We start from the raw sequence: 14,782 nt of genomic DNA, 5'->3' as shown, positions 1-14,782 counted from the left end.
CACTATGGATCAGATGAAAAACCACATTAAAATCACCAGAAGAGTTCAAATGTAGATCCCCAGGTCCCTCCCTAGATATATGGAATCAGATTTTCCAGGGCTAGGACATCAAGTATGACTATGTTTGGAAACCACTGGGCTAGTCCTTGGAGTTTTATAAGAATGAGATTGAGATGCTCTGGCATAATTGAAGAGGAGATACGTGGGGGCTCAGTGCAGGGGACCTGGGCATGGGCTTGAAGGTCTTAAAGTGAAACCAGGGATGAAGGACTACTTGCAATCTTCTGTCACCACAGAAAATCTTGTCCAACAGAATGGGGATTGAAGGACAAATGGCACGGGTGGGAGTTTGGGTTGCTGCCAGTATACTTGAGACCCACTAGGGAGGCTGACCTGCCATTAGAGCCAGTCTGAGAACCACCAAGGCTTAGGATAGCGTGAGCTGCCTTGGAAGGCAGAAGACCTGATTCCAACCCCTTTCTGCTACAACTGTACTCACATTGCCTTTTTTTTTTTTTTTTTTGAGACAGAGTTTTGCTTTTGTTGCCCAGGCTGGAGTGCAATGGCACAATCTTGGCTCACCGCAACCTCCTCCTCCCAGGTTCAAGCGATTCTCCTGCCTCAGCCTCCCAAGTAGCTGGGATTACAGGGATGAGCCACCACACCTGGCCCAAATTGTCTGTTTTTAAAAGCATTTAATAAGTATGAACTTGGCATGCATAGTTCATTAAATAATATAATATGTAATGCAGTTTCTCCTTTCGTATAATGAACAGCATCCTGGAATGAAGGGAATATAGTTATTTTCTGCAGGACTTGAAATTTTACTCACTCCATCCTACCTATAAAATTTAAAAAGTTGAACTAGATTTAACATTATAAACATTGTTCTTGTTGTGCAGCTAACATTTGGTGGGGGCATAACAGAGGAAGGGTAGAGCTTCTCTCTCATCTTTGAGGTAATGATACTACTCATTTAGTTTGCTCACAATGTTCTTGTGACACTAAGAAACCAATATAAACATCATGGCAAGACAAAGGATATTCCCTAGCACGTGGCAAGATATGAGCCATCAAGGAAGACTACAACCCAAGCCTTTCTCTCCACTCCAGAGCACAGTCTTTTTCTCCCAAGAGCATTTCATATACTATTCTGGAAGATAAAATATTTAAATCCAGCATCCTAAAAGGGATAAGCTAAGACTGTCACTTCTGCTTCATGAAGATGACTTAGAGTTTATGCCAACCAACCAGAAGCCTCAGCGACTCCTCTGGAACTAATCACCTTAGCCTTATCTCCACTTGGTCTCAGGAATGAATAGCAGCAGTGTGATTTGCCAGCACGCCAAGGTCACTGTAAGAAGTCTCGCACATAGGCAGTTTCAGAAACAGGCTCTTCCACAGGGGCCCAGAGATGAACCTCCATGGCCCCAGGGAAAAGCTAGTCATGCTTCAGTCTGCAGTAAACAGTGTATAACAGATAATTCAGACAGGCTGCGGTAAGCCCAGCAACTCGGATCCCTATGCTGTGAGGATGGGCTGCGACCTTCTCATTTTGCCTGCTCTCACCCAGGCTTGAAAGCAAGCAGTAATTCTTCTTCTTATTAGCCCTAATTGTGCTGTTATGATTGGCCTGAGAATCAAAGCCCTGGCTGAGTACATATGGGGAGCATCAGCAGAGCCTTAGAAAATGATCTTGGAGACTGGGGTGGCCAGGGGAAGAAATAAAACCCTGAGCCCATCAAGGAAGGATACGGCCAGCTCTGTTCCAATGTCTGTAGTCCAGATACTGTAGAAGGGATTCGTGAGTTGTACCCCTCTACAAAGAAAATGAGATGGAAAGGCAAGACACAATTAATACAAAGGCAAACGGGAACTTTCCTTTTCAAATATTCTTAGCTTTTCAGCTGCAGGGGTGAGGGCTGTATTTAGGCTAAAAAACATTACAGAGATCCTAAAGAGAAATGAAGCTTGTAGAATACATCAGCCCAAATATTTTTCAACTGTAAGGAGCTGTGCCTTTGATTTGATCCCAGACCTTGTCTGAGGATGTGACCACGTCCAGTGCTTCCATACCAAAGGTTCCTGACCACCATTCTCCTTTTCAAACACTCCTCCTAAAGTGACAGGAGTGGGCGTGGTGATGCACAGTTTGGCTCAGTGTCCCACAAACACTTGCTCACCTCTCACACATGTCAAATATGAAGAGGCAGAAGGAGCCAACAGCAATGGGTCCGACTTGCTTCCAATACCCTGCAATGTGGTTCCGCTCGTGCTGATCCTGAGGAAAACCAAATTGAGAAGGGAGATAGAGGGGAGAGGAAGACCAAGCAATTCTATGGGGAAGTCAGCATTCGAAGGACACTTGCTGACCACCTATTGTGTATCAAGCACCATGCTAGACTCTAGGTATGAGAAGAAGATGAAAATCTCTTCTTCAGGAGCTCACCTCTGTGGGGGAGTCTGGCACATATGCAGAACATGACAAAGCCCAGCCAAAAGGGCTCTGAGAGTAATAAAAACAGGATGCCATGGGAATACAAAGAAAGGCCTCGGCTCCCAGGCAGGGGACATTTTGTGGTCCACAAAATAACTCGTTCTGAATTAAATTTCTACGGACTTATAACTTGTGTTTATAAAAGTGACTGATCCTCAGAAGACAAAGTAAAGACATTAAAGCATTTAAATATGTAAAGTGTGTCTCTTATGGTGAGGAAAATAGGCATATTTTCTCCCCATCCCTATTAACACCAGGAATGAGTCCCCTTGATAAACAAAGACACCAAGAGAAAGAAAAGGAAGGAATGTAGAATGAGAAAAAAGGGAAAGCAAAGATGATCTTAGCCTCCAGGCGGGGCCCCAGGTGGGTCAGTCCACACCAGCTCCCTGTGGACAATCCTTGGCTGGCTTCCTGGTGCTGGACCGAGTTCCATCCACTCCCCCGCCCTGCTGCCGAGGCCTTATTCTCAGCGCATCTCTGCTGGAGGACGCCTCACGGAGAAAGACCCCTTAATGTAGACAGTTTAGCAGTAGGAAGAAGTCTCTCTGCTCTCACACTGCTCTCCTGGAAGGGCAGCAGGACTTCAGAGGTCTTGTTTTCATGATTGAGCCATAATGGAATTTAAAAACAGTCCACTCTGCTATGAAGCCCATGTGCCTGACGTGAAGACCAAGTTCCAGCTGGCATATCATCTTAGCCACAACGTGATGATGACATCATTCTTATTTTTAACCATGGTACCTTCAATCCCTCTTGAAATATGATTTGGTATCTGTGCAAACTGAGGAGACCGGGAAGGTCTGTATTTCAGAGTAATAGGGGTTACTAGGCCACCTGGACACATTGCCAGCTGGAAAGAGCCAGGCCCACATTCTCTGGTGGTTAACCTGTATTCCTGGGGACAGGACAAGCAGGGCAGAAGCCAGCAGACAAGAAACTCAAGCTCAAGGGCAAGAAATAATACTAATCATTAGAATGTGTGTGTTTATCTTAAGTTACTCATATTCTGTCATTTAATTCTCACAAAAACCCCATGCATTAGGTCTTTACATCCCATTTTATAGATGAGGGACCTGAGATTCAGAGTGATAATGTCATTTGCCTAAAGCCACTCAGCTGGTCAGCAGGTGGTGAAGCAGGAATGTGAACCAGAGGGTCTGCCTCCAGAGTTCCCACTTGTAACTACTAGTTTATTCTGTCTCACCCAGTGCTGACTAGAGGCAAAGGGGGGCAGGTGTCAGCTTGGCAGCCTGCATGGAGCAGCTGGTACAGACGTCTGTCCCTCCCGGCAGCTCTTACCATCATGTGCTCGCCACAGAAGATGATCCAGAAGGACAGAAGCATCGCATAGAAGATGCCCTGTCGGATGTCACCAAACAGCAGCATCCAGGTCCAGTCAAACCCGATGGAAAACCATTCCACTGGGATATTGATAAAGGTCATGGAAATCCCAAGAGCAAAGATGACTCTGATGGTGAGAAAATATCAGGACAGCCACTTTATTCATCTGGAAGGCAGATTTTCAAACAATTCCCAGAATTCAGTTTTGAGACATGAGATGTTACTTATTGGGTCTGAAGCCATATGATCAATTTCTTCTGCACAGAGATGCAAAATGTCCTATGTAGTTGGCACTGCGGCAGAATGAGGGAGTGCTACACCAAGCTTTCTATGGAAGTGAACCTGATCTTCTTAATGCCCCATACTTTACTTTGGTAGCACTGCAGATGACGAGCTTCCTTCTCACCCAGGCTTCAGTGAGTATAATTGTCCTCTTTCACCTATTCAGGTTGTCATTCATCTGATCATTAAGAACACTCGTTATTATTGTGATATCCTCAGCAACTATGAATTATATAAGCATATTTGTTTCAATAATACATGACTCCAAACACATTTGAAATGTAAATTCTCTTGACTGCTTGTTTAGCTTTTATTTTACTCTTCCCCGTCACACTAAGAACTGCCAATTCTCTACTAAAATATAATTCTTATGTCACTGATTTATTCATACTTTTTTCCATCCCCTTGAAACACATATGTTAATTAAGCACAGATCACGTACCAGGCATTGTGTTAGCACTATGAAATCCTAAATGAACAGGACCTGTTTTTTCACTCACGGGAGATACAGTTAGTAGAGGAGCCAGATAAAGAGACAACTGAATAGATTAGGATCAGGAACATCATAGAGTTTTAAAGCACAGAGGGCTGCTACCAGGACTTCTGGTTTTGACACAGACAGCAATGGAGCTGACTTGTGAGTCAAGGTGAGGGAAATGGAAAGGGTGTTTGGAGGAGAGGGCAGAGCCTGGATGGAGGCATAGAGGGCTGGAAGAACCTGCTGCATTTGGGGATCTGCACGTGGCACATCAGGAAATGACAGGACATGAGACCAGAGAAACAAAGAGGCTGTGCTCATGAAGAAACTTGCATACCCCACTAGAGAACTGAAATTTATCTTGAAGAGACTTTTTATTGGAATCCAATAAAAAGTTTAAACAATGGCGTGACATAGTTCATTCAAAAAATATTTATCAAACTCTTACTATGCGTCAGTCACTATTCTAAGATGCTGGGAATATAACTGTGAACAAGAAAAGCAAGGATTGTGCTCTTGTGATGCTTGCATAGAGATGCAGTGAGAGAGGGAGTACAAGAAAAAGATAATACATAAATGAAGAATGAGCATCATGAAAAAAAAAGCTAGGCAAGAGAGTGGAGAGCAATGGGGATGTGATTTTACATAAGGTGAACAGACGAAGAGATCAGCAGGTGTGAAGGCCCTGGGGTGTGGGTTTGAGCACAATAAAGGGGGCTGGTGGGTGGTGGAGAGGACAAGTGACAAGATCAGAGGTGGAAGGCGCCCAGTCATCAAGGGGCTTATAGGTCAGGCCAAAGGAGATGAAAAGCCAGTGGAGAGCTTTGAGCAGAGGAGTGACAGGATCTGATTAATACTTGAAAGGGGGCACTCCTGGCTATCCTGTGAATAGGCTGCAGGGAGGAACGTGGTGTAAGCAAGGAGAGGGGTTGCGAGGCTGTTCCCACTGATCCAGGTGAGAAGCGATGGTGGGTTAGTTAGATTAGGGTGGCAGCAGTGGAAATGGTGAGATTTCCCAGTGAGGTGGATGAGAAGTGTGAAAAACAGACACATACGGGATGACTCACTGCTACATTTCCAGTCTGAACAACTGAAAGGATGGAGTTGCCATTTACTGAAACGGGGATCCTGGGAGGGAATAGGTTGGAAATGGGACACAATCAAGTGTGGTTCTTGGTACATGTGACATTTCCAATGCAAATGAAGACATTAAGTAAAGAGCTGGAATATTTGGGTCCAGAGTTGGGAGAGGCTGAGGCTAAAGATATAGATTAAGAGTCATCAGAGAATAGATGATTTTTCAGACCACAAAGGTAGGTGAGATCACCCCCCCCCCCCCACCCAGGGAAAGCACAGCTAATGAAGAGAAGAGGTCCAGAGCAGTGCCCCAGTCCCAAAGTCTAAGAGTCTGGAAAGATGGAAGGAGACAGGAATGGAACCTAAATGCTGGTCAGCAAAGAAGAATGACCAACAGAAAGGTAGAGGAGACTCTGGGAAGAAAAACTGATCAGTTATGTCAGATGAATAAAAAAAAAGTGAGGACTAAAAAATGACCTTTGGATTTGGACTATGAAGGCTGTTGGTGATCCTGTGAAAAGCAGTTTTAGTAGAGTGGTGGAGATGAATCCAGACTGGAAAGGACTCAAGAGAGAACAGAGGAGAAGACATATGCATAAGGTCTTTGAGAAGCATTGCTGTAAAGAGGAGCAGAAAAAGGGTATGTGGCTTCAGGGAGAAGTGGGAAATGGGACAATTTTGTCTAAGAACGGGAGATGGCAGGGCATGTTTGTATATTAATAGAAAGAATCCAGCAGAAAGGGAGAAGTCAATGATGTGGAGAGAAAGTAGGTACATCTGCAGGAGCACTGTCTTTCTGTAAGTGAGAGGAGCTGGGCTTAGGGCAGTTTCTTCACTACAACACAGACAAGTATCTGATTCTGACCACAGAATATCCTGAAGAGCAAAGACAGGTTAAAGAGCCAGAAAGGTCAGCTGGGTGTGGTGGCTCACACCTGTAATCCCAGCACTTTGGGAAGCTGAAGCGGGCAAATCACTTGAGCTCAGGAGTTCGAGATCAGCCTGGGCAACATAGGGAAACCCTGTCTCTATGAAAAATACAAAAAACTAGCTGGGAAGCATACACCTGTGGTTCTAGCTACTGGGAGGCTGAGGTGGGATGACCACTGGAGCCTGGAAAGTCAAGGCTGCAGCAAGCTGAGATCCCAGCACTGCACTCCAGCCTGGACAACAGAGTGAGACCTTGTCTCCAAAAAATTAATTAATTAATTAAAAAGATCCAGAAAGGTGAGAGAGGTAGAACCCCGAGGATTTACTTAATAACAACTTGCATAGGAAAGCTGCAGGAGAAAAAGGAGTCCAGGATGACTCCTGGTCAAATCACTGGCCTAAGTCACACACTGGCTGCTTGAACTGGACACCAGCAAAAGCAAGAGCTTGGCAGATCATGAGAAGCTAGTATTCCTGAAGAGCGCTCCAAAACCAGCTCTTACTTTTCCAGAAGCACTGGGGGTCGGGACATCATGGTGATCCTCCTCCAATACCACACCATAATGATGAAGATGCTGGGCGTAAGGAAGGTCTTCATGGCAAACCACACCTTGGTGAAGCCTCCATTTTGGTGGATCCCCTAGGCAGAGACCAGTGATAATTTTGAAGGTGAATATTATCTTAGCATTTCCTTCTACTAGCAAATGCTTTTGTGGGAGAAGTAAGTGGAGACCTTGTCTGCGAAATGTTCGTGATCAAGAGCTTTCACATTCATAGCATGCACTGCCCTCATACACCCTTGGCCTCTCCTCAGAGATAATAGAAATACATATTAAAAGAGCCCTGTGCTATGGACCTGAGACCAGAGAAATAAAGAGGGCATCCCATTCACAGTAATGGCTTTCATGCTCTGGGGTCTGAAAGAAGAGCATGGGGCTTTGGGGCAGGGTCACTATTTCCGAGAGACTTTGAATTATCTTACCTTGGACTCATCCCACTGATATTAAAATGCGAATACCTAAAGGTACACTTTAGAGGTACGGATTAATAGGGCATACAGGGTGCATGATATCTACCCAGCTACCACCCCCACAGTGTACCCCCCAAAAAAGCCACATTTGAGGTAGAACCAGAAATTTCAGGTAAAAATCAGAGATATCCTCTATCTCTTAACACCTCTCTTGGCCGTTTAATCCTCATTCGACCCTCACATCTTACTAATCTGGTCTACTAAGGCTACAAGAGCTTTTTCCCTATGCTAAGATTACGATTAAGTACATGATCAATTTTTTTTGTAAGCTTTTCATTAGAAAGTTGCAGATATCCTAGATGGTCAATATGTTGAGATTGGTAAGTGTTAAGGTAAATCTATTCTATAAAATGCTAACCAATATTGGAAAGTATATTTATATTACATTCACCAATTTATATTATATATACCATTAAATAAAGAAAGGAAGGAAAAAAGTCAGTTCAATATGATCCTACTTTTTGTAAGGGAATTACTATGTATAAAAAAAGCCTGGAAGGAGATATATCAAAACCTGAACAGTGACTATTTCTCTAAATAGCAGGACATTACAGGTAATTATTATGCTTTTCTGTGTCTCTACACAATTCTTGTGGGACTTTGTTGAGACTGAAAAGAAATGGCCTCCTTGCAGCAAGTTCTAACTTTTCCCCAATTAAACAAATATGATGGAAAGAACCTAAAACACCCCTATTCCCTTTAACATTTGTGCTTGCAAGGTAAAACACATAAAAAAGAAAATTTACTTTTATCTCAGTGTTATTCATTATGCAATCATGACTATATCATGATCTTATCATCATTGTAATTATCTTAAGTGATCTTAAGCCCATTTAAAATCTTAAGTGGGCACAATAATTGCATTGTTTCCCATTTCTGTAATCTCTCACACAAATTAATTCACTTTATGATCTCAGCCATCAGGAGTATGTTATTATTCCCATTTCTCAGATGAGACAGGTGAGACATAGAGGTGCCAAGAGTGAGATGGAGTTCCCCTCCAATACACATGCCAAGATCAATTACATTCACTTACCACCAACCGGATATCCTTTATCTCCCCAATTCCCACATTGATTTTCTTCTTCTCATTCACAGGCAGCCGGATGTTTAAAAGGTAAAACTTATGGGCCACCGACCCAATTTCCATGAAAGGAAGGACATCACATTCATAGTAACGGCCCTCATGCTCTGGGGTCTGGAAGAAGAGCAGAGGGTTTGAGGCAGGGTCACTATTTCCAATAGACTGGCTCTGAATTCTGTTACCCTGGACCCATAAAACCAATTGTAAGCAGCTAATGCTTAAAGGTACACTTTAGAGGTACAGAGTAACAAGGCATACTGGAGGCATGGTGTCCACCCAGCTATCCCAACCTAAAACAAACATCAACAACAACAACAACAACAACAAACAGCCATATTCAAGGTAGAACCAGAAATTTTAGGTAGAAAGCAGAGATACCTTCCTTCTATCTCCTAACACATTTCTAGGCTGTTTCATCTTCATTAGAACCTCGCATCTTACGAATCTTGTCTGCCAGGGATACAAGAGTTTTTATCTGCAGTGTGTCATCAGGGACCTCTAAGGCTCTGTGGAACAGTCAGCTTCTTAAACGTTCAGGTGGAAGTTCTTGCTGAATCATTACACTCTCTAACAACAGCTAATTATTCTCCTGATTTTGGCCTAAGGGAGAAGCTAGAAGAAGCTGAAAATATCTTCTTTTTATTCACTTGCCAGGAAAAAAAAAAGACACAAGGAGCCCTTGGTATTTAGGGAAGGTCGAAACAGAAGAAAGAAAGATAATAAGATTAGTGGCCAGAGATAGCCACTAAGAATTTTCTGCCTCCAGTGCTTCCTAACAGTCCAAGATGGCAGAAGGGAATAGAAATTTTAATGAAATAAGAATTTAGCCCAGTGTCTAGGAAAGCCTCTTGGACTTCATGCCAAACAATTTAAGAGATACTGCCCAGAGCACGGTGGAGGGAAATTGGACAGTAGGGACACAGCTTTTTTTTGAAAACTAAATTCTGCTCCACCTCACCAGGACTCCCGGCTGTGTACCTGCTGAGGGGTGGGGGCCGGGGGTAAAGATGAGCATGCAGAGGCATGAGCTTCAGCAGGCTGGGACTTTTCCCTGATACAGAAGATGAGAGTCTACCATCAATGCTGGGTTTCTATGTCAGCTTCAATGTTTCCTTGGCATTGCCTGATCAAGTGATAGGGGAGATCTAATTTGTCGTTCCTAAGCCTGAATTTGCAAGACCTCCATAATTTGTCATAAATCTTCAGAGCAAAGATCCACTGAAGAAGTAAGAAGAAAGAAGATAACAAGGAGTCCATAGTCTAAGAGTGTGTAGGAAGGGGCTCTGCCCCTTCTGAGATCTTGGCTGGGGAGGGTTCCTTACTAGACAGTCAGAGCTTAGAATGCAGTAAACAGACCTTTGTACAGAGACAGAGACTACACACGGCAAGGTAGAGAGGTGGGGAGGTACTTCTACCTCCTCTTCCCCACCACGGCACGCATAACCAATCAGTCAACAGTTTTTATCCCTAAGGTGTGAGCGGCTCTTGTCAGACACACCAGTTGATTAGAGTTGGCATGTGAGATTTTTAAAAATTCTTCTGTAGAAAGAATGCTGCTTTTTCAAACCTCAGCTGCAGGTCAGATGATTCTTCCTATATAGATCATCTTTCTCTCCCCTCCACTCCTTTCTCTCTTATACTTTCAAATCAGGGAGGATGGGGGCTCCGCAGATACTACTGAAAGTTCACTGCAGGCTCTAATTATCCCTCAGATTAAGCTGCAGTGAGGAGGCTGATTATCCTCTGTGGTAACAGCAAGAGGGCATTTTCTGATTTGTTTCCAGTTAGGGCCTTATTTTATTGATGGAAATTGAGAACTTGAGGGTGGAAGGGAACAAAACCTACTTAGTCTAATTCCATCTGGTGTGTGTCTCGCCCAGGGTCCCAAAAGTAGTAGCAGAATTGGCAGAAGGACATGAGCCCTGCCCAAAGGCAGGCATTGTGCTGTGATAAAGACTCCAGAACTCCAGGCCAGGAGGCTGATTCTAGTCCTGACCATGTTTCTTGCTGGGTACCTTGGGTCACCCTGCCTCTTTTGGCCTCAGTTTCCTTCTAAGTGAGAAAGTTAAGTAAGATGATCTCCAGAGTCACTTCTAATCCCCCACGATGGGTCTCTGGGTGCCCCACACTTCCCTGTCACTACTGAATGAGTAACATGGACACCCTTGACACAAATTTACCTAAGTTCAAATTAAAAGAGACACATTGGCATCTGGGACACTGGCTCAAACTTCCTGTCTCGGAGACAAATTCGTTGTATCCTGTTAGAGACTTTTCTTCATGCACTAAAGTCCTGCCTCTGCCAGTATTTAGGGCATTTAAGAAGAAAGATTCCTCTCTCTATCCTTCCTTTCCCCCACCCCCAGTTCTCCCCCAACTCCAGCATGAGACTGACTAATTAGGACAAATTACAGCAGGTGGCAACTTGACTTTTTTTTTTAACTTCACAATCCACCAGGGACTCAAAAGCTTTAAAGCAATTTCTCATTTAATCTTGAGACTCAAGACTAAATTTCACTGCAATCAAAAAGCAGAGACTTGATGATTCATTTCCTTCGCACCTTTCAAGATTGAATATCTTTCTTGCAAGGGATCAACACATCCTAAAGATAATTAAGCATTAAGAAGCAGTTGCAGGCAAATACCCTTCCCCCTCGCTACTCAGTGCCCTCCATGTGTATAAATAAGAGAAATGACTTTTCCCTTTTCTAAGGATAAAATTCTGTATCCGAAGCCATCTAGCTTAGATGTTCAACCAGTATTTCAAAGATGCAGTCAACTTGCAGAGATAGCTAGAAAGGTTTTTAATTTTCTTGATTGCATGCAAAGATCTGAAAATGTTAGCTATTCCTCTCTCCTGCTTCCTCTAGTTTCTATCATTCATTTCTACCTACAAATGGCTTTCTCTGGAGGACAGCCCTATATTTAGCACTCAGCAGAGGGTCTAGGGCAGTGGCTCTCAAACTTCATTGAGTTTAAGGTAATAAACTGAAGGCCTGTTAAAACACAGATTCCTTGCTCCTACACCCTGAGACATTGACTTAATAGGTTCTGGGTGTGCCCTGGGAATCTGCCTTTCCTAAAACCTCTCAGGTGATGCTGCCACTGTTGGTTCTCAGAATACACTTTCTGTAGCTTTGTTCTAGGAAACCTGGGGGAGGGAGACTCCCCTAGTGTTTCAAAAAACACTGCAGTGGGTACTTAGGTTTACCCATGGAGGGCCTTAATTTATATGTTTTCTCCTAGTGGCCCATCTGGTTAATATCTGCTTTGACTCTCAAATATGTCCCAGACAAGACGTTAAATTATAAGGTCATCCTGCCTGCATTCATTGTATCATCTAGTCCAGGGGTGTCCAATCTTTTGGCTTCTCTGGGCCACACTGGAAGGAGAACTGTCTTGAGCCACACATAAAATACACTAACAATAGCTGATAAGCTAAAAAAAAAAATCACAAAAAGAACTTATAATGTTTTAAGAAAGTAAAGAATTTGCATTGGGCCACACTCAAAGCCGTCCTGGGCTGCATGCAGCCCACAGGCAGCAAGTTGGACAAGCTTGATCTAGCCGTTAAAAAGACTCCCAAGGTACGTACTGTTATCTCATCTTGCAGAAAAAAAACTGAAGCTCAGAAAGATTATGTAAGCTTACCTGAGGTCACACCGTCAGTGATAAAATCACCTGATCTTTCTCCTCTTTAGGAAAAAAAATGGCTAAAGCTGAGGCAAGGTACTCAGAGGCTTCAACCTCATGTTTTTACTATTTTGCAGGAAATCTTAACAGTAATAGGCAAAAGCAAAGTTAGGAAAGGCCCGTGGCAGGAGAGAAGAGGAAATAAAATGCTCCGCAGAGCAGGTATTACCAAAGCTGTCCTCATGCGAAGAAGGGACACACCTATGAAAAGTAAGCAAATCTTTCCACATACCCGAGAACCAAATAAAAACTCTGTCGGCTTAGACAGAAAGGGGTCATACCTTGGGAGATGTGAAGGTGCATTTGAGTTTCCGTGGTACTCTCTCATGGGCCATTTCAGTCCACTCAGCAAACGCATCATCACGGTAAGCCAGGGAAACGTCCATGGAGACTTCTGCATTTTCTCCTGCAAGAGAAAGGATGCACGTTTCAGAAATGACTTTCAGAAAGATATTTTAGAAACAGCTCAAAAAATTCTTATAGGCTTTGCCATGGAAACCAACAAGACAAAAGAGAAATATTAATTTCCATCAAACTCCAAACCTGAAGACTTAGAAGTCATAGGATGAAAGTCTAAGCCAAATGCTGTGTCCCCTCTCATGTCCACTCTGCCAGACTCAAGAGCCTCCATTTAAACTCTTCCAGAGACAGGGGCTTCACTCCCTCTGAGGGAGCACAAATGGTCAGACCTCATCCTCCCGTAACTTGCACCACGGGTCCTAGGTCTGCCTATAGAAGCCACATGGAAGGTGATGTCCTTCCTTCTTCAATAAAAAGTGCCTTATGTTCTTGAAAACCATACCACATCTGCCTGCATTCTCTTTCTTCTCTGATAAACATGACCAAGTTTTTCAACCACCCCTCAGACACGTCCCTCTGGGGCTGTTCTCTGGTCACACTCTGTCTGAAAACATCCTTCTCAAACTTATTCCCGAAAGTTCTCAAATATAGGATTTGCTACTTTTCCAAAAGTCAAAATCCCTTCATATTGTGGATGAAGTTAATGTAAAAGGCAAAGTGTTTTTCCAAAATTAAAGACTTATACACAGATAGGAATAATACATAATTGCACAAATGAATGGTCACACATACTTCCATAACAGTAGGACTGGACCACGAATGAATTAAACTCACCACAGAACTCATTAAGGAGATGAGATCAATAAAACATTGCACCTATTAACTTTGTCGTTTTATACTATGATGAGCAAGTTCAAGAGCAGAGAAGTCTTTTTTTTTTTTTTGAGTATAAAGGTTTAATTCTATTTAAAAAGAAGATCCATTAAATCACCTTCAATTTCTTAACTCATGGGACTATTTTGCAACACTTCTTTGTAAATATCATTTTGTAAGGTTATTGGCAAAACAGTTTCAAGGTTCACTTCCCTCCCTTGAACCAGGTCCAGGTCATTTTGCTTTGGGGTAAATTAAAATTAGAATTCTAAAAGTTGAGCAACTTTGTTTTTTTTTTAATTGACTTAGCTCTAACCCACCATTACATCTTAAGGATGGCATGACTTGATAATGATGGATTTGTGTGAGGTTTTGATTTTTCAATTAAACTTTGTATCACATGAGGTAATTGTCAGCGTTCTTGAGTCTGGTTATGGAAAAGGCAGATAGAACCCTGTAGTAACAAGAGTTGGAAATTGGCTAATTGACAATGCACTTGCCTTAAACATCTCAAGTAGAGAACTTTTACATTAGTGAGATGTAACTGAATTTCAGAACTTAACAAATTTTAATTACTTTTTATTGAAAACTGTAGTGAACGCTAAATGTCCACGTTTACAATAAACAAATACAGTAACGGTAACTCACACTAAAACAAAACATACTTCTGATAGCCATTATTTTTCTGCTTGGGACAATTTTAAAGTTTTTCTTTTGTCACAAAAACAGGAATGTATCCAAACAAAGGCTCAAAAGAGGCCATCTTTTCAAACAAAAAGGCAATGATTCACAAAAGACTATGAATAGAACATGTAACTAGTTGATACAAATCTAATAGGATTTGTTAAAATCAGTCACATCTAATACATCTGAAGTGCTCTTGTATAAAATATCACGTGAAGAAAAGAAGACTTTATCAATGTCTAAAAAAGTGGGTTTGTTCATAGACAATCTGACAAGTTACCATAAAAAGTGTTTCCTGAGACATAAGGAAATGCAACATTATTCTTCTTGAACTCTTTTAGCTCGACTTTCCAGTCAATAAAACAGCAGAGGATCTGAAACTGAGAAAATGTATTTGAGTACAAACAACTTGTGAAACTTAATACTTTTTTATTTTTTTTGCATCAGAGGGTTTTACTGAACTTACAACCAACTTGCCCACTCAGTATGCAGTTCAGATGTGAGAGATGC

At 42.5% G+C, this 14,782-nt stretch overlaps 1 protein-coding gene across 2 annotated transcripts in view; it reads right to left on the bottom strand.

The window, feature by feature from the left end:
* The window catches only part of WLS (Wnt ligand secretion mediator), a 134,380-nt gene that overhangs the window by 48,172 nt on the left and 71,426 nt on the right, over nucleotides 1–14,782 (bottom strand). For both annotated transcript variants that reach the window (XM_054483279.2, XM_054483270.2), the window contains exons 3-8: nucleotides 12,697–12,821; nucleotides 8,675–8,836; nucleotides 7,112–7,248; nucleotides 3,800–3,968; nucleotides 2,184–2,281; nucleotides 1,756–1,819 (exon numbers count right to left, since the gene is read on the bottom strand). In XM_054483279.2, the coding sequence (XP_054339254.1) occupies nucleotides 1,756–1,819; nucleotides 2,184–2,281; nucleotides 3,800–3,968; nucleotides 7,112–7,248; nucleotides 8,675–8,836; nucleotides 12,697–12,821 (755 nt within the window). The remainder of the gene's footprint in view (nucleotides 1–1,755; nucleotides 1,820–2,183; nucleotides 2,282–3,799; nucleotides 3,969–7,111; nucleotides 7,249–8,674; nucleotides 8,837–12,696; nucleotides 12,822–14,782) is intronic.

This window comes from Pongo pygmaeus, chromosome 1 (assembly GCF_028885625.2).
Source record: "Pongo pygmaeus isolate AG05252 chromosome 1, NHGRI_mPonPyg2-v2.0_pri, whole genome shotgun sequence".
Taxonomy (NCBI): domain Eukaryota; kingdom Metazoa; phylum Chordata; class Mammalia; order Primates; family Hominidae; genus Pongo; species Pongo pygmaeus.
Note: the sequence above shows the minus strand (reverse complement) of the source record. Positions and strands in the feature narration are given on the sequence as shown.